At 44.4% G+C, this 19,607-nt stretch overlaps 1 protein-coding gene across 1 annotated transcript in view; it reads left to right on the top strand.

Annotated features, from left to right (window-relative positions):
• LOC137622832 (coiled-coil domain-containing protein 12-like) overlaps window positions 1–19,607 on the top strand; it is a 56,619-nt gene that overhangs the window by 26,093 nt on the left and 10,919 nt on the right. The window contains exon 3 of the mRNA XM_068353413.1: window positions 10,440–10,563. Within this exon, the coding sequence (XP_068209514.1) occupies window positions 10,440–10,563 (124 nt within the window). The remainder of the gene's footprint in view (window positions 1–10,439; window positions 10,564–19,607) is intronic.

Here is a 19,607-nt window from a genome sequence, read left to right as displayed (position 1 = left end):
GCCGAGTTTCGAGCCTCACTGAAATCATACTGTTATTAAAGGCCTCAGGTTTGTATAATTAGGAAAAATACAAATTATTTTTAAAAGTTGTGATATTCTTTTGAATAAAAATGATGGAACTTGTTTGAGTTACAATATAAAGCTAATTTAATCATGTTTATCTATAAACATTATTTTAATCAGGAAACATTTTAGTTTAAATTTTTAAAAGTTCTTGGTCTATGAAGTTTCACCATTGTCATGAGTTATAAAACAAGGCCAATTTTCATTTATTTTTATTTGCGATGTTCCTCTCTTTTTATTTGTATATAGTGATTGCTTATCATTAGCCATCTCATATTTATTACTTACTACCCATAATATAGTCACTGTGAAATATGGAAATTTCTCTGTGTTGATAACCTGTTCATGTTGTGTCATTAGGTATGTGACTCCCATCCTTCATCTTGCCCTCATTTCTTTTTTATTGTTGATTTTTAAATATTAAACTTAGCCGGTGAATATATAATAGCTGCAACTCTGCGGCTCGACAGACAACATACTCAAAAAACTCGCGAGCGATCGCTATGCAGGTTGCGGGTGTGCCTACCAGCGCCAACTGTCGGCCAGATACCACTCTTGTATGTAAACAAAACCTTCAATTCTTCTCTGTCGACGTTGACGACAAGACGTACTTATACTCGCTGTAGAACCTGGAGTTTTCCCATCATATTTGGTGAAGTACTTTAATTTTGGTTTGAGCTTTCGCAGTACAGGTGTTTTTCCTCAACATAAACTCTTGAACTCTTTATTGAATCGGATTATTTGTTGATGACTTGGATTGTTTTTGGAATTTTCTTTGACTAATTCAAAATGGCTGACCCTTCTCAAGTACCTAGATTTCGAAAGTGTAATGCTAGGGACTGTAATAGGCGTCTTCCAAAGGCTTCTCTCGACCCTCATACTGTTTGTTCCAATTGTCGGGGTAAAACCTGTCAATTGGGAGATCGGTGTGAGGAATGCGTGGGCCTTTCGGAATTCGATTGGATCGAATATGATAAGTATACACGCAGACTAGAGAGAGATAGGGTAAGGAGAAGTTCATCTAGGTCCGTAGATTTTTCCTCTCCACATGCCCCTGAACCTAATCCTTCCCTTGTAGTGGTTGTTCCTAACCCCCCTTCTAGCACTCAGGAACCGTCTATGCAAGACATGTTACGTGCTATTCATGCCTTGGGGGAGAGAGTTGAAGCGTTAGCAAGTGACCGTAATCAACTCATGGCTGACGTGAAGGAACTTAAGTGCCATAGTGCCACGGCGGAAAGTGGGAAAGTGATTAGTGCGCAAAGTGTTGTGAACAGTGTTGCGACCGAGGGTTCGTCTGTTCGTGCCTGTCGTTCACCTAGTCCGGGACCTCTTGCAAGCTCCCAAGCCCAGGGGAGAAGCAATGTCGTACGACTTATGGGTTCGAGAGGCCTTGATCAGCGAACAGACGTTCCCTCTATGGTATCAGGCGTATCTCGTCAAGATCGCCCCTACCATAAGACGAGAGAGCCCATTTTTACCTCGTCTTCCGAAGGCGTTTCACGCAAGAAACCATGGAGCAAGGTTTCTAGGCCTTTGAAACGCAAGTCGGTCCCTTCAGGACAGGTCCAACGTCCCGGATGTAGTCATTGGGACAGTTCGGACCCGTTGCTGTCATCGGATGACTGCTCGCCGCCTAAGCAAGGCAAAGTTGTGCCGTCTCAGACGCTAACCCCGTCTGTTACCGCACCCGTTACCGTAGACCCTAAATGGGTTATACTGCAGGACATGCAGTCTAAGCTTGCGTCCCTTATGGAAGACTACAACGCAGAGAAGGTTTCCGTTGAACCTAGCCGTTTATCTCATGGAGATACTGGCCGTCAGCCACCCAAGCGTTCTGTTGTGCGTCCTGTTGACGTTGGTGTAGCCATCTCACGTCAACCAGTTGGGGTTGTACCACACCCGATGCGGTCTCGTGTGGATTTTCAGCCGCATGTGGACGTTAAGCAACTCGCTGATGCGCCTGGTGACGTTCAGGACGTTCGCCAACCATCAGAGTTGACTTGTTTTGACGCGGTGCGTCAACCTCCGCAACCTAGAGTTGTGTTGACTGCACAACCCAGGCGGTCTAAGCAGTCTCGGGTGGACGCTGTGCGTCCTCACGCACCTGTTGTTGTTGACAGTTCCCAGACTGTTCAGCAGTTTCAGGACGCTGCGTCCTGCTCCGCCACTTATGCACCAGTGCGGGCGGACGCTGCGTGTCAAGCATTGCCAACCCCTTTGCTTGTTTCTCATCAGTTATCAGATGAGGAACTTTCGGATGAGGACGTTGCTGACCCTCAGCCTGAGGATCATCCTTCAGATATTGATGAGCCTAGATCAGTTCCGCCATCTATGGACTTTAAAAAAGTCATGCTCATTTTTAAAGAGTTGTTCCCTGAACACTTTGTCTCTGTGGCTCCTCGTTCGCCGCCGTCTGAGTTTGTTTTAGGCGTACCTGCTGCCATGCCAGCCTTTACAAAACTCGTTCTCTCTCGCTCATCCAAGAGAGCTTTACGGCTGTTAGGCGATTGGTTGGAAACCAAGAGGAGTTTAGGGAAGACGGCCTTTGCCTTCCCCCCAACTAAACTCTCGTCTAGATCGAGCGTCTGGTATGCCACGGGAGAAGTTCTCGGCTTGGGAGTTCCTGCCTCTGCCCAGGGCGACTTCTCAAGTCTTGTAGACTCTCCCCGCCGCCTAGCCATGAGACGCTCGAAGATTAGTTGGTCATCCTCAGACCTGGACCATCTACTTAAAGGCATCTTTAGGGCTTTTGAAGTTTTTAACTTCCTTGACTGGTGTTTGGGAGCCTTGAGTAGGAAAATCTCATCAGCCGATAGAGATGTCTCCTTACTCATTATGTCCTGCATGGATAAGGCCATCCGCGATGGATCCAACGAGCTCTCCGCCTCGTTTACGTCAGGAGTCCTAAAGAAACGAGAGTCTCTGTGCTCTTTTCTGTCAGCAGGAGTGACGCCCTGTCAACGATCTGAGCTACTCTTTGCCCCTTTGTCTAAGTTCTTGTTTCCTGAACTTTTAGTTAAGGGAATAGCGTTGTCTCTAGTGCAGAAGGACACCCATGACTTGGTTGCGTCCTCGGCTCGCAAAGGGACCCCTTCGTCTGCCTTGTCTGCTAGACCTAGGATAGACACTCCAGCGTCCAGGTTTATTCCGCCCTTTCGTGGCAGAGCCCCCAGCAGGGGAAGTTCTCGTGCCGAAGGGAAGAGAGGAAAGAGGAAAGGAGCCAAGTCCTCGCGGGGCAGAGTCTGACTGCCCGCAGCTTCAGACAGCAGTAGGTGCCAGACTCAAGAACTTCTGGCAATCCTGGGAGAAGAGAGGCGCAGATCAACAGTCTGTGAGGTTGCTCAGAGAGGGGTACAAAATCCCATTTGTACGCAAACCTCCTCTAGCGACGTCCCCCATCGATCTCTCCCCCAGGTACCGAGAGGAAGCAAAGAGACAAGCCCTGAAACTAGAAGTGTCTCTTTTGCTAGAGAAGGGAGCGGTGGTCAAAGTCTCGGACCTTCAATCACCGGGGTTTTACAACCGTCTCTTCCTAGTACCGAAGAAGACAGGAGGTTGGAGACCGGTGCTAGACGTCAGTGCTCTGAATGTCTTTGTCACAAAGACAAAGTTCACCATGGAGACCACGAAGTCAGTCTTAGCAGCGGTCAGAAAGGGAGACTGGATGGTCTCTCTCGACCTAAGAGACGCTTACTTCCACATCCCCATTCACTCAGATTCCCAACCTTTTCTGAGATTTGTGTTCGACAATGTGGTGTACCAGTTTTGGGCCCTGTGCTTTGGCCTAAGTCCTGCTCCTCTCGTGTTTACGAGGCTTATGAGGAATGTGGCAAAATTCCTCCATTTATCGGGTATCCGAGCCTCCCTTTATTTGGACGACTGGCTTCTCAGAGCCTCGTCCAGTCATCGCTGTCTGAAGGATCTCAATTGGACTTTAGATCTGACCAAGGAATTGGGACTTCTGGTCAACTTGGAAAAGTCCCAGCTGATCCCATCCCAAACTATTCTGTATTTAGGGATGGAGATTCGCAGTCCAGTTTTTCGGGCTTTTCCGTCGGCCCCCAGAATAGATCAAGCCCTGCTCGTAATCCAAAAGATGTTGAAGAGAGAACGTTGCTCAGTCAGGAATTGGATGAGTCTAGTAGGAACTCTATCATCCCTGGAGCAGTTTGTCTCGCTAGGAAGGCTACACCTCCGACCTCTACAATTCCATCTAGCTTTTCACTGGAAAAAGGACAAGACGCTAGAGGCGGTCTCGATCCCGATTTCCGAAACAGTAAAGACTTGCCTGAATTGGTGGAAAGACAATATCAGTCTACGAGAGGGACTTCACCTAGCAGTTCAGAAACCAAACCACGTTCTCTTCTCAGACGCATCGGATTTGGGTTGGGGTGCGACACTGGACGGTCGGGAATGCTCAGGTCTGTGGACCTCAAGTCAGAGGAGCATGCATATCAACGGCAAGGAGCTTTTGGCAGTTCACCTGGCCTTGATAAGCTTCGAGAGTCTCCTTCGAGACAAAGTGGTGGAGGTCAACTCGGACAACACCACAGCCTTGGCGTACATTTCCAAACAAGGAGGTACCCACTCCCTGACACTGTACGAGATCGCAAGGGACCTGCTCATCTGGTCAAGAGATCGAGGCATCTCCCTAGTAACGAGGTTTATCCAGGGCGACTTGAACGTTCTAGCAGATTGTCTCAGTCGGAAAGGTCAGGTAATTCCAACCGAATGGACCCTCCACAAGGATGTGTGCAAGAGGCTTTGGGCGACTTGGGGTCAACCCACCATAGACCTCTTTGCAACCTCGATGACCAAGAGGCTTCCAATCTATTGCTCTCCAGTCCCAGACCCAGCAGCAATACATATAGATGCCTTTCTCCCAGATTGGTCTCACCTAGACCTATACGCATTCCCACCATTCAAGATTGTCAACAAGGTACTGCAGAAATTCGCCTCTCACGAAGGGACAAGGTTGACGTTAGTTGCTCCCCTCTGGCCCGCGAGAGAATGGTTCACCGAGGTACTTCGATGGCTGGTAGACTTTCCAAGAAGTCTTCCTCTAAGAGTAGACCTATTACGTCAGCCACACGTAAAGAAGGTACACCAAAGCCTCCACGCTCTTCGTCTGACTGCCTTCAGACTATCGAAAGACTCTCGAGAGCTAGAGGCTTTTCGAAGGAGGCAGCCAGTGCGATTGCAAGAGCGAGGAGAGCTTCTACCATTAGAGTTTACCAATCGAAGTGGGAAATCTTCCGAGACTGGTGCAAGTCAGTATCTGTATCCTCGTCCAGTACCTCTGTAGCCCAAATCGCTGATTTTCTCTTATACCTGAGAAGAGTTCGCTCCCTTTCAGCTCCCACGATCAAGGGCTACAGGAGCATGTTGGCTTCGGTCTTCCGGCATAGAGGCTTAGATCTTTCCAACAATAAAGATCTACAAGATCTCCTTAAGTCTTTTGAGACCTCTAAGGAACGTCGTTTGGCTACACCTGGATGGAATTTAGACGTGGTCCTAAGATTCCTCATGTCAGACAGGTTCGAGCCTTTACATTCAGCCTCCCTGAAGGATCTCACTCTTAAGACTCTTTTCCTGGTGTGCTTGGCCTCAGCTAAAAGAGTCAGTGAGCTTCATGCCTTCAGCAAGAACATCGGTTTTTCGACAGAAAAAGCCTCTTGTTCTCTTCAACTTGGTTTCCTAGCCAAGAATGAACTGCCTTCTCGTCCTTGGCCTAAATCTTTTGATATTCCTAGCTTATCAAAGATCGTAGGCAACGAGTTAGAGAGAGTATTATGCCCCGTTAGAGCTCTTAAGTTCTATTTAGCTCGTACTAAGCCTTTAACCCTGGATAGGTACGATGGGTCGTTCGCGACCCCGAGCGTCAAAAAAAAACAGGTTTTTCTCACGTGACTCACCCCCGTGACTGAATTTGTGGGTGATCGACCTGTAGGAGGTGTCTCCCCTACACGCTCTAGTAGTGTCCAGATGTGCATTGCTGTAGCTGTACTCCTTCCCCGATTTCTGAGACGCGTCGGGGTCGAGCGCGACCGAGTTTACCCTTCTAAGGTAATTTGCATAATTATCAAAGTTATTACGTATTATGAAATTTTCGTAGAATGGTTCAACTTGTATAGGTTATCAGTTGTGGAAAGTCTTGGTGGATTGTTTGGCTATCATGTGCATGATTTTTTTTTTTAGTTAAAATGTCGTTCATCACCACGAGGACCATTTTACCGCGAGTGTCCCTTTTTCATTTTTTTTTCATTTTTTTGCCAAGTCATTTTTCCGTAAGATATTGCCAAATAGTGTCGTAAAACTTTTGCTTGTTTAGTGTTGGAAAGTGTGTCTAGATGATCTGGCTACCCATGCGTGACTTTGTTTTTGTCAGATACGACGTAGTTATTGGTATATTGGGTATTTAACTGCGGTTACCAATTTCTGTTTTTTTTTCAATATTTGTAAAAATTACTACGTAGTAAGGAATTGCCGTATATTATTCATTTTTTTTTCATGTTTATGTGTTAGAAAGTGTGCCTTGATGGTTGGGCTAACACGTGCATGTCTTTTTTTTTATCTGAGATGCCGTATATTAGAATGTCGGGCATTTTACCGCGAGTGCCCCTTTTTCATTTTTTTTCATTTTTTTGCCAAGTCATTTTTCCGTAAGATATTGCCAAATAGTGTCGTAAAACTTTTGCTTTTTTAGTGTTGGAAAGTGTGTCTAGATGATCTGGCTACCCATGCGTGATTTTGTTTTTGTCAGATACGACGTAGTTATTGGTATATTGGGTATTTAACTGCGGTTGCCAATTTCTGTTTTTTTTCAATATTTGTAAAAATTTACTACGTAGTAAGGAATTGCCGTATATTATTGATTTTTTTTTCATGTTTATGTGTTAGAAAGTGTGCCTTGATGGTTGGGCTAGTGTGCCTTGATGGTTGGGCTAACACGTGCATGTCTTTTTTTTTATCTGAGATGCCGTATATTAGAATGTTGGGCATTTTTCCGCGAGTGCCCCTTTTTATTTGTTTTGCATTTTTTTGCTTAGTCATGTTACCGTAAGGAATTGGAAAGTAGTGTCGCAAAACTTATATTTTTATAGTGTTGGAAAGTGTTTCTAGATGATCTGGCTACCCATGCCTATTTTTTTTTTAGCCAGATATGGCGTATATATAAGTATGTGTTCGATTTTCCTGTGATTGCCATTTTTTCGTTTTTTCCCATTTCTTTCAAAATTACTACGTACTAAGGAACTATCACAGAGTAATGATTCATTTATATGTTTATTTGTCGGAAAATGTACATTGATGGTTTGCCTAGCACGTGGCTGAAATTTTTTTTTTTCTGAAATGTCGTATATTAGAATGGCCATTTTTCCACGAATGCCCCTTTTTATTTGTTTTGCATTTTTTTGCTTAGTCATGTTACCGTAAGGAATTGGCAAGTAGTGTCGCAAAACTTATAATTTTATAGTGTTGGAAAGTGTTTCTAGATGATCTGGCTACCCATGCCTATCTTTTTTTTAGCCAGATATGGCGTATATATAGGTATGTGTTCGATTTTCCGGTGATTGCCATTTTTTCGTTTTTTCCCAATTCTTTCAAAATTACTACGTACTAAGGAACTATCACAGAGTAATGATTCCTCTAGATGTTTATTTGTCGGAAAATTTTGTTTACTTCTTTTTTGATTGAATATCATCAAATTATTTAGCTAAAATATTATATTTTACATTTTTTTTTCGATTTTATTTCCCTTCAAAAAAATTTTTTTGGGTCAGAATTTTAATTTTATAGTCGTAAAATAATCGACAATTATCCAGCAACCCACCATACAATTTTTATGCATATCCAATAATAATTAGATTAGTAAATAACACCTTGAAATTGACATACCCTTCCTACATTTCAAGTGGCAGATTAGGGAGTCTGAGTCAGTGTGGTTGGCGGCCATTTTGTGGACATATCCGAAGCGTAAGTTGCCCTATCTATATATATTCTTGTTCCCTATAGAATTTGTGATATTTTGGTATATTTTTACCTGCATAAATATCATATTATATATTAAATATATGTATTTTTTTACGAAATTTCTAAGTACTCAAAAAATTACCTTTAGATATGGCCCCTGATATAAATGTAATTTACAAAATAATGAAGATTTTTTTACATATTTCTATTTTAGGATAACATATGTTTATTCCCTAAAAAAATTAGCCACTTCCTATTTCATTTGGGTACCCAAAAAAATTCATGAAATTTGGACAAATTTTTTTGGCCAAAAAAAGTTACCCTTTTTTTCTCATTTCAGATCTTCACCTCCATGGGTCTGACTTCATCCAAAATACATCAAGATGTGTCCTAAACATTCAAGAATCAATTCCTAAAAGGATTTGTGTATATATGTATAAACTTTTTTTTTATGAATTTTTATGTCAGGTCTTTTTTTTTTCTACTTAATTTTTTAAAATATTTATAATAAATAGTTTTTCTGCAGATGAGTAGTATTTATCTTTACAGTTGTTTTAAGCATTCATTGAAGTTTTTTTTGGCAAAAGAAAAAAGGAGGTTACTGCAAAAACTGATTTTTCAAGAATTTTTTTTGGCGTCGGGGTCGTTCGCGTCCGAGTATACCCTTAAAGGGGTGTCCGAGGAGCGTACCTATCCAGGGTTAAGAGGTAAATCTGAAGCGTTATGGTGTTCGGTTAAGAAACCATCCTTACCTATGTCAAAGAATGCTTTGTCATTTTTTATCAGATTGTTAATACGAGAAGCTCATTCACACTTGAGTGAGGAAGACCGATCTTTGCTTAAGGTTAAGACGCACGAGATTAGAGCTATAGCAACTTCCGTGGCCTTAAAGCAAAATAGATCTCTGCAAAGTATCATGGACGCGACCTTTTGGAGAAGCAAGTCAGTGTTCGCGTCATTTTACTTGAAAGATGTCCAGACTCTTTACGAGGACTGCTACACACTGGGTCCATTCGTAGCAGCGAGTGCAGTAGTGGGTGAGGGCTCAACCACTACACTTCCCTAATTCCATATCCTTTTAATCTGTCTCTTGAAATGTTTTTAATATTGTTTTTATGGGTTGTTCGGAAGGCTAAGAAGCCTTTCGCATCCTGGTTGATTTGGCGGGTGGTCAAAGTCATTTCTTGAGAGCGCCCAGATTAGGGGTTTGATGAGGTCCTGTTGTATGGGTTGCAGCCCTTGATACTTCAGCTCCTGGGAGTCTTTCAGCATCCTAAGAGGATCGCTTGGCTCCGTGAGGAAGACAGACTTACAAGGCAGAGTAATCGTCTAAGTCAACTTCCTTACCAGGTACCTATTTATTTTGGTTTTGTTATATTGATAACTGTCAAAATGAAAAAACTCTTAGCTTATACGCTGTAAACATATTAACTCTGGTCTCTACCCACCTCCTTGGGTGTGAATCAGCTATTATATATTCACCGGCTAAGTTTAATATTTAAAAATGATATTTTAATTATAAAATAAATTTTTGAATATACTTACCCGGTGAATATATAAATTAAATGACCCTCCCTTCCTCCCCAATAGAGACGCAGCGGGACGAGAAGAATTGAAGGTTTTGTTTACATACAAGAGTGGTATCTGGCCGACAGTTGGCGCTGGTCGGCACACCCGCAACCTGCATAGCGATCGCTCGCGAGTTTTTTGAGTATGTTGTCTGTCGAGCCGCAGAGTTGCAGCTATTATATATTCACCGGGTAAGTATATTCAAAAATTTATTTTATAATCAAAATATCATTTTAAGAAAATTTTAAAAGGGCATTAAGAGGGATTCATAACTTCAGTTTAAATAGGTATCTGTTTATTATTCACGTAATTTCTGTAATCTACTACAAATCATTCAGTTATCATAATCTACCCATTAGGAACCGTGGAAATTTCAAGTGGCAGTATTGTATATGTTTGTTAATTTTGCTTGTTTTGTTGTTAGTTACTCGAAAAACATATCAACATTGGTAGCTACAGTTTAAATATATCTAATATCAATGATAAGATTTTAGATGGCAAATACCGTAGCTTATAAAAAAGGCTACACTTCATTCTTGTGTCTTTTATAGATTATATATATATATATTTTTTTTTTTTGAGAAAACATTGATTGTTGTTAGTTACTCAAAAAACATATCAACATTGGTAGCTACAGTTTAAATATATCTAATATCAATGATAAGATTTTAGATGGCAAATACCGTAGCTTATAAATAAGGCTATACTTCATTTCTTGTGTCTTTTATAGCTTTTATATATATATTTTTTTTTTTTTTTGAGAAAACATTGATGTTGTCATCAAATGATATACAATACTAAGATTATAAATAAATTCATTTTTGTTATTTCAGGAATTATAAACCAAAATCAGATAATCTAGAAGGGGCAGTCATGCCTTCAGTTGAACCTGCCGATGTGGAAGACTTGGTTCGAGATCAAATTGAAGATGGTGAAAAAGCCAAAGAGGAAGTCCAGGTCTCTAATTCTTGAAGTTGTTGTTATAAAGTTTATTTGTGTATATTGGAACCATAAAGAATCTTTGAAGTGAGTAAGGATCTTCTGCTTTGATCATAATTTTTGTAAACATCGAAGATCAAATGATACAGTAGTTAAGATACAAACTGTGCAAAAAATTTAGAATAACAAAATATAGAAATGCATGGCAAATTTGCAAGCTTGGTGCAAAGTAATGCAAATGAGAAAAGCAGAAAGGTAGATGACTTAAAGTCAATTTTGTTCTTACATAGTTACAAACCCTCGTTCTTCGACGACTTCCGTGACTTTGACAATAACTACATCTTTCATGGATTTCTTTGTCCTGTAATAGTCGTTCAGTATTTGTTGGATGAACTATAGACATTAGGTTTAGCGTCTATAATGTGCTGTGGAATTAGAATTCCAAATTGTCTTTTGTCCAAAAATGCAGTCATTTCTAGTTAGAAGTTTAGTCACGGAAGCTCACAAGGAGTTGGATCAAAATCTTATAAAAGCCATAACTGTTAAGGTTCAGTATATTATGGATGCACCTACATTTCGTACATCTTGCTGAAATCTTTCTTTGGAAAGAATTTTAGTATTAGTTCAATAGCATTCCATGTTGGTGTTTGCTGAAAACTATTTTGAAGAATTTGGGCTCTAGGTCCTATAGTAGCTACTCGTAATGTGGTCTATTAACTTTTTAAGTTTGGTTAATTTATGATTTTATTTTCAAAAATTTTCAAATATCTTCAGAAAAGCAATTTGACATCCCATATTTCAAGGGTGGTTTGTTACATTAATATAGACCAGTTGAGTCTATAATTCTAATATTTTATAGTACTAGTACTATTTTTTAATTCTATTATATTCCTATCTCTTTCTTTCACTGATGTTTCACCTCTATTAGAGTGTGGGAGTCAGGAATATGAACATTAGGGGAGGTTTGCGAAATAAATGTAATTTAGATAATAGAATTTATTATTTATATACGTGCCTGATGTTCACATACATGCCCACCCTCATCCCCACTGCCTCGTGATGTCAAGAGGATAAGAAATACGTGTAGTTTGACTTAAAAACTAAAATAAAAAAGCAGTCTGGCGCTTTTTTCCTTGCCATTAAGCGCTAATGTCTCATTACTTTTCTAGAGGCATGTTTATAGAAAGGAAAGAAAATGAGAATATTTTTTCCAAATATAGAGGTAAATGTTGATAAAACAAGCTTCTTGGGAAGAAGCAAGATGAACATCAGGTGAGTATATGAATAAATCTTATTTGAAAAAAAAAAAAATTTGTTGGTAGTTTGTGTGATATATAACGGATTTTGAGCGAAGCGAAAAATCTATTTTTGGGTAAGATAGCCATGTCGTCCTGATGGAAGTTCCTTAAAGGCAGCTTCCTAGGGTATATTACAACTACGGCGATATTCCCAGAGAATTTACCTTCAGGTACCCAGAATTCTAACTCCTGGAGCGAGTATCCCTAAAAAGACCTTAGGGATATCGTAAATATCAGTGGACGTATTCTTGACACGCCTCATAGCAATCTATACCCCGAATAGAGTTAACACTTCGTAGGGGTAAAATGGCAAGAAAACGAAAACGATAAGAAAGGGGGGAGCCGTTCATAAGGCATCCCTCCTCCCCGTTTCGAAAGCGTGCCCTGCGCCGCTCACGGCGCCATCTGTATTCCTTGTAGCGATACACGAGGTGCTACAGATACTGTATGTAGGGAGGGGTCCTACTATCCTTTTCACTCTTATTTATTTATTTTATTTTTGAAAAGGAGCAGGGCGGGTCCATCAGGACGACATGGCTATCTTACCCAAAAATAGATTTTTCGCTTCGCTCAAAATCCGTTTTTTGGGCTCAAGCCATGTCGTCCTGATGGAAGTATACCAGAGCATTACTGTATCTGTGGATTCTCAATACGTGCCGTACTCCTCAAGAATGTTTCTTAGTCAACTCGACTGACAGACCTAAGATGTTACCGTTATACATCTTTTCACTAATCATAAGCCATGAGAGTGCTTCCTGCCCCCTACAGGGAGGAGTCCTACTAGACTCTAGAAACGAACGAAGAGTACATATACCTATGTATGAATCACTCGCCAGCCAGTACCATATAGTGGTCTCACTCTATATGAAGTAAAGCGAAGTCTTACGGGACTACAGTATCCAAAAGAAAAAGTCCCGACCAGCACCCTGGTCGAAGTAAAATTAGACAAAAGGTTATATCTGCGTAGGATTAAACTTGCTGCTACCACCATCCTCAGAAAGGGGTGGAGTCCTTATTGCTAAGGAAAGTATAAACCAGTATAATCCAGGCTTTGCATTAAGGAATAGGCTATTATAGATATCCCCGATTAATATACATAGGCTAAATGCTCAAAAAACAATATGAAATCAAAAATAGGTGAAGGAGATGCAAGGTTCCCGAGAACAAGTTTATTGAGAAACAATAAATAGACATGGTCACCATAAATATGTACATATGCTAGGTGGATGACCAACAATTTACACAAGTACTGTAGTGCATGGATGAATGATTATCTGAAAGAAAACATATGTGTCACTTACACATACCCCGGTATCAAACTTAACGTCCATGTTACTACTTTGCTGACAATAGCGTTGGCAAACGCTTGGCACACCTGTCTGTACTTGTGCTACCATCACCATAACGTTGGAACAGTCACTGTGGGCTCTGAGAGCCTTCACTACCAGTTATATCAACGCATATAACTAACCATTCACCCAAGAATCCAAGTCCCAAATGATTCCGCTGTTCCTCGCAGAGTTAAACAGCAGGGTTAACGACGCAACCAACTGCTACCACAGACCTCTTTAGCTGCTCCACTTGCTTAGCATAGTGGCGAAAGAATACCCTGGAAGACTTCCAGCCAGTGTATGAACGAAGGTGTTCAAAATCCATAAAGTTAAAGAAGTTTAATGATGAAGCAACTTTCCTCGGATCATGACCTGCGGGTGAACTGTCAGGATCCGCTCTGCGAATAAAATATGTAATTTTCGCCCTAAGTTGATTTAAAGATAAATTCGAGCCCGATGTTTCTCCTCTGAATAGTTGGCCCCCATGGAAGTCTGAAGTTCTACGAAGATAGACCTTAAGGCATTCTACGGGACATAGAGATGCATCTTCTTTCAGAGGGCAGATTCTCCAGGGACCCCACCTGTTGGTGGGCAACTCGTTCTTAGCGAGAAACGTAGGGTCCGGAAACAGGTTCAGTTCTCCCCCATCCAGGAACTGAACTCGGCCCTCCTCTCTCGAGAGGGCCACAATCTCACTAACTCTGGCCCCAGAAGCAAGGGCAAAAAGGAAGATCACTTTTTGAGTCAGGTCCTTCAACGCACATTCCTCATTATCTAGAAATGAGGCAAAATGAAGGACTTTGTCTAACGACCATGAAATAGGCTTTGGAGGAGCTGATGGTCTAAGCCTAGCACAGGCCTTTGGGATCTTATTAAACATCTCGTTAGCGAGGTCTACCTGGAAGGCATATAGAATGGGTCTTGTTAGAGCTGACTTACATGTAGAAATTGTGTTCGCCGCCAGCCCCTGTCCGTGGAGGTGAATGAAGAAGGATAGGCAGAACTCCGTAGAGATCTCGTGCGGGTTCTTATCTTTGACAAAGGCTACCCATTTCTTCCATGCAGATTCGTACTGCCTCCTAGTAGACTTACACTTGTATTCTTCCAGGAAGTCGATACTATCTTTCGAGATTCCGAACCGTTTCTTCACCGCTAGGGAGAGAAAATCATGAGCTGCAGGGTTCGGGTTTTCTGTAATGAAGCGAAGACAGTCGACTTCTGGACTTGCTGGGACAGAACTGGGTCCGGGAGTGGTAGAAACCTCAGTCGTAGTTCCAGAGCTAGAGGGAACCATACACTGTTCGGCCACTTGTGGGCCACTATTGCTGCTACTCCCTTGAAGGATCTCAGTTTGTTGAGGACCCTCAACATCAGATTGTGAGGGGGAAACAGGTAGATCCTGGACCATCTGTTCCAATCGAGGGACATCGCATCTATTGCTTCTGCCGAGGGGTCCACGTATGGGGACACATATTTCGGCAGCTTCTTGTTGTCCTTCGTCGCGAAGAGGTCTATCTGCAGTTCTGGGACTTGTCTCAAGATGAAAGAGAATGATCCTGCGTCTAGGGACCATTCTGTCTCTATCGGTGTCACCCTGGATAGAGCGTCCGCGGTCACATTCCGGACTCCTTGAAGGTGAACTGCTGACAGGTGCCACTTCTTCTTCTCCGCCAGTCGGAATATGGCTAACATTACCTGGTTGAGAGGTGGGGATCTCGATCCCCGCCGATTCAGACATTTCACAACCACCTCGCTGTCCAGTACCAACCTTACGTGGATCGAGTGACGTGGGGATACTTTCTTCAGGGTAAGAAGAACTGCCATAGCTTCTAGAAAGTTTATGTGAAAGGTCCCAAATAGCTTGGACCAGATCCCTTGCACTTTTTTCCGATGGGAGTGACCCCCCCACCCTACCTTTGAGGCGTCTGTGTGGATTGTCACTGACGGGGGTGGTGGCTGAAGAGGTAGAGACCTCTTTAGACGACTGGCTTGAGACCACGGTCTGAGAAGAGAACGTAGTCGAAGTGGGACCGGTCTCTTCAAGTCCCTTCGCTCTTTCGATGCAAAGGTTCTCCATACTCCCGCTGCATCTTTTAACTGTGCTCTTAGCACTGGGTCTGTTACTGATGCAAACTGAAGAGAGCCCAAAACCCTCTCTTGTTCGCGTCTTGATATCCTCTCGGAACCTAGAAGTCTCCTGACAGACCCCGCTATTTCCTTCCTCTTTGACATCGGGATGGAAAGACGGTGTGACACTAGATCCCAGTGAATTCCCAACCACTGGAACCTCTGAGCTGGAGAAAGACGAGACTTCTTTCTGTTGATCATGAAGCCTAGATATTCCAGGAACTGAATCACTTGTAGGGAAGCTTGCAAGCATTCTGCTCTGGATGCTGCCCACACCAACCAATCGTCCAGGTAGGCTACTACCTGGAACCCTTTTAGGCGTAACTGTTTGAGAGCTGCGCTCGCAAGCTTCGTAAAGATCCTTGGGGCTATGTTTAGTCCGAAGGGCATCGCCCTGAAAGCGTAAAGTTTTTGTTGTAGCTTGAATCCTAGGTAGGGGGAGAGACGACAACTTATTGGAACGTGCCAATATGCGTCTGACAAATCGATGGAGACGGTATATGCCCTCTTGGGCAGTAAGGCCCTTATGTGTTGTAACGTTAACATCTTGAACTTGTGGTTCACTATGAACTTGTTGAGTGGTGACAAGTCCAGAATGACTCTGAGTTTCCCCGAGTCTTTCTTGGGAACACAAAACAGCCTCCCTTGGAACTTGATGGACTTTACCCTCCTGATCACCTTTTTCTCCAACAGATCTTGGATGTACTCCTCCAAAACGGGGGTGGAGTGTTGGAAAAATTGAGGGCACTGGGGCGGAGTACTGTACCAACTCCAACCCAGTCCATTTTTGAGAAGGCTGTGGGCCCAGGGATCGAAGGTCCAGCGATCCCGGAAATACTGAAGTCTCCCACCTACCGGCGACACTTCACTTTGACTGCCCTGCAGTCTTGCCTCCCTGGCCGCGACCACCTCTGAATCCTCGTCCCCTAGAGGGGCGTCTTGATGACCCTCTAGCTGCTCCTCTGGGTCTTGCACGAAACGTGGTCGACTGTCCCTCGAACACGGGATTGAATGCCGGGGAAGCTGATGACATGGCTTGGGGAACCCATTGGAAGGTGGTCGGGGTCTGGGCTACTAGTTGTGGAACCGGAGGCAAAGCTGGCTGCTGCTGCTGTTGTCTTTGCGGTTTGAAGGACTTGGCGGGACGGGAGGAAAACCTTGACTTCTTCGCCTTTCCTTTCGGCTGAGGGCCCTCATCCGGAGAAGACTTCCTCTTAAGGGACAGGCCCCACTTCAGGAGAAGATTGCGGTTCTCAGTGGCTGCCTTGTCCACGATCTCTTTGACCACGTCCTTGGGAAAGAGATCTTTACCCCAGATGCTGGATGAAATTAGCCTCTTGGGTTCATGCCTCACTGTGGCCGAGGCGAACACAAACTCCCTACAGGCCCTCCTTGCTTTAACAAAGCAATAGAGGTCCTTGGTTACTGTGGCCAGATGGATTTTGGCCATAACCATGAACATCTCTGGCATCTTGGGGTCGCTAGCCATCGTCTCCATGTTGGTCTGGAGAGACATCGAGGCTGCCAGGCGCTCCTTTGTGTCCAATTCCCTCCGTAGAAGGAATTCCGACAACTTGGGAAGGTTTTCGCCGAACTGCTGTCCTGCAATGTCGGCGTCCAACTTCCCAACTGAGAAAGTAAGGTGCACCTCCTTCCAGTCCTTATTGTCCATTGGCAATGCCAACGATAGAGGTTTACATTCCTCCAAAGACGGGCACGGCTTGCCAGCTTCAACCGCCTTGATGACGGCCGCAAACCCCTTTTGCATAAAGGGGAAGGCCCTAGCCGGGGAGGATACAAAGGAGGGGTGCTTCTTATTCAAAGCGGCAACCTTTGAGTTTGAGAACCCCCTCTCCTTTAAAGCAGCTGTCAAAGTGGCTTGAGCCTTGGAGTGATCCAGGATAATCACCTCCTTTGGTTCCGTCTCCTCCTTCGAAGCCGGCTCCTTCTTCAAACGGACATAGCAGTCCGGGTAGGCCCCTCTACTGGGCCAGAATTCCACCTCCTCAAGGGGAACTGAGCCCAGTTTCTCCGACATGACGATCTTCCCAATCGTCATCGGCATGTGCTCGGCATATCTCCACGGGTTGGCATCCGAGCACAGAGGAAGGTCCTTAACGTTGAGCTTCTTTGGAGGTCCACGTGATGCTGTGATCTTCTGCATCTGGAGCTCCAAAGTAGCGGCCTTCTGATTATTCTCCCTCTGCATCTGTTGGATCATACCAACGATGGAAGAGAGAGCCTGTCCAAGCTCTGCTGGAAGAGCGGACGAGGTAGAGGGGATAGGTTCAGGGACCTGAACCGGCACGTCTGATGATACGGGAACCTCTTCCTCCACGGCAATAGGATCTCGATCCTCCTCCTCGCCCTCTGCGAGGAGATCCTGCTCCGCACGATCGGACAAGTCGGACATCTTGTCGTCCAACTGGATGTCCTGCATGGCGTCAGCGACATCCTCCTCCACTGGAATCTGGATCAGAGGGATCTCCGGCCGAGGCTGGGGAACAAGAGCATCAGGGGAAGCCTTGGGAAAAAGGTATGCCCTCATCTTCTCGTTAGGAAGATAAGGTCCAGTGGTGTTTTTCTGAAAACCCCTTACCCATAAGCGAAGCCTCTCCCTCGCTGCATCTCTTGACTCCGCCGACCTAGGGGATTCAAAAGCCTCTGATAGCAGGTTAGTACATACAGCACATACCTGCGGATCCCAGTAACGATGGTCATCATTGGAGGTTGCACAAGCCGCGTGCCTCCTACACGAGGCATGTCCGCAAAAGTTCTTACTGCGGACATTGCAGAAGACACTATCACACTTCGGATGCTCCTCCTGTAAAAGAAGAAAAAATTTCCATGAATATCAAGTGAATTTCAATTCACATGTAACAAATGAGTATTCAACAAGAATAAGGGAAAGACACCTACTTGTGAAACCCACACAAACACCTGTGGAAGCCCACCAGCCAAGTCACATAGTTAGTCTTTACTAGAATAACCAGAGAACGTATTTCCAAAGGAAATTAGGTGTAGCTCACACCTAAGGTAAAATATTACCATTCCGGCCAGGGATAAAAGAATTATCTTTTATCCTTGTAAGGCGACACCAGGTGATTGTACCAGTAACACAAGTAAGATAGAAAAGACAGTGTTGTAACCTACTACATCATGAACTCCCTTGGTTGAATATACCACCAAGAGAGGACTGATACAGTACCTGAGGGTGGTGTGCCAGCCGGCTATTGCCGATCAGCACCCCCCCCCCCCTGTTTTTCGAAAGGTAGATCTCAAGTACACAACATCAGATCACCTTTATTGGGGAGAACTCCAGATCCCATGCCTGAACCGGCCGGCAGTGGTTGCCGGACCGTAGCCACCCGGTTTGCACTGCGTTGCCGGCCATCATTCTTAGTGGCCGGCTGACTGGGCAGTGTCGCAGGCCGGCCGGCAGCAGTAAACAAACCCTGCCGGCTGGCCCCCACACTAGGCAGCGCTCGGCTGCCGGCCCCCACTTGTAGTGGCCGGCAGATGAGCAAGAGACCGGCCGGCAAAGGTATACACCCAACGCCGACCGACAGCAAGAGAACTGGAGAACACCCCTCCCCACCGACGGCCGGCCTGTAGGCCGGCAGACGGCAAGGACAACACATACTAAGACAATAGAATGAGTGCCGGGTTAAGAGACTATGAGTCTCTGGGCCCGGCACCCGAAAGAGTGCCGAAAGGAAGGGGAGACACTAAGTCAAGCTTCCTAACCGCTGCCTACTGAATCTTCAGACGGCAGCGATGGAGGGACCAAGAAAGGACCGGGCAGCACTCGAAGTAATGGTCTCTGCCGGTCGGCACACTTTGCCGGCCGACAGGAGACCACGTCAGTTCCTCATCCCAACCTAGGCTAGGCAAGGATGCAGACGACTGACACAAGGAACGGAAAAAAGAAGGGAAGGACAGAGGGTCCTATCCAACCTTACCTTGGTTAAGGGTCATTCCCAACTAAGACAGTTCATCTCAGTTAGAGAAAGACCCGAGAGGGAGGCCGGCACTACTGGCTGCCTCCCAAGAACCACGGCAAGGAAGGAATTGCCTTTCCAGAAAAGGGAACATATCCCGAGACCGGAACGGCAATAGGACAGTCTGATGAGTCACCGAGTAAAGGGATCACTACTGGAACCCAACAAGGTGGACCAAGGGGATAACCCTTAATGCCCGAGTCAATCAGCAAGGGAGACTCTGCCCCATGCCAGACAAACCGGGCTCAGACTAAACACTGTTGTACTGTCCCCCTCTGAACCAATACAGTTGGAACGGGAAGGTA

The sequence above is a fragment of the Palaemon carinicauda genome, chromosome 29, assembly GCF_036898095.1.
Source record: "Palaemon carinicauda isolate YSFRI2023 chromosome 29, ASM3689809v2, whole genome shotgun sequence".
Lineage (NCBI taxonomy): Eukaryota > Metazoa > Arthropoda > Malacostraca > Decapoda > Palaemonidae > Palaemon > Palaemon carinicauda.
Note: the sequence above shows the minus strand (reverse complement) of the source record. Positions and strands in the feature narration are given on the sequence as shown.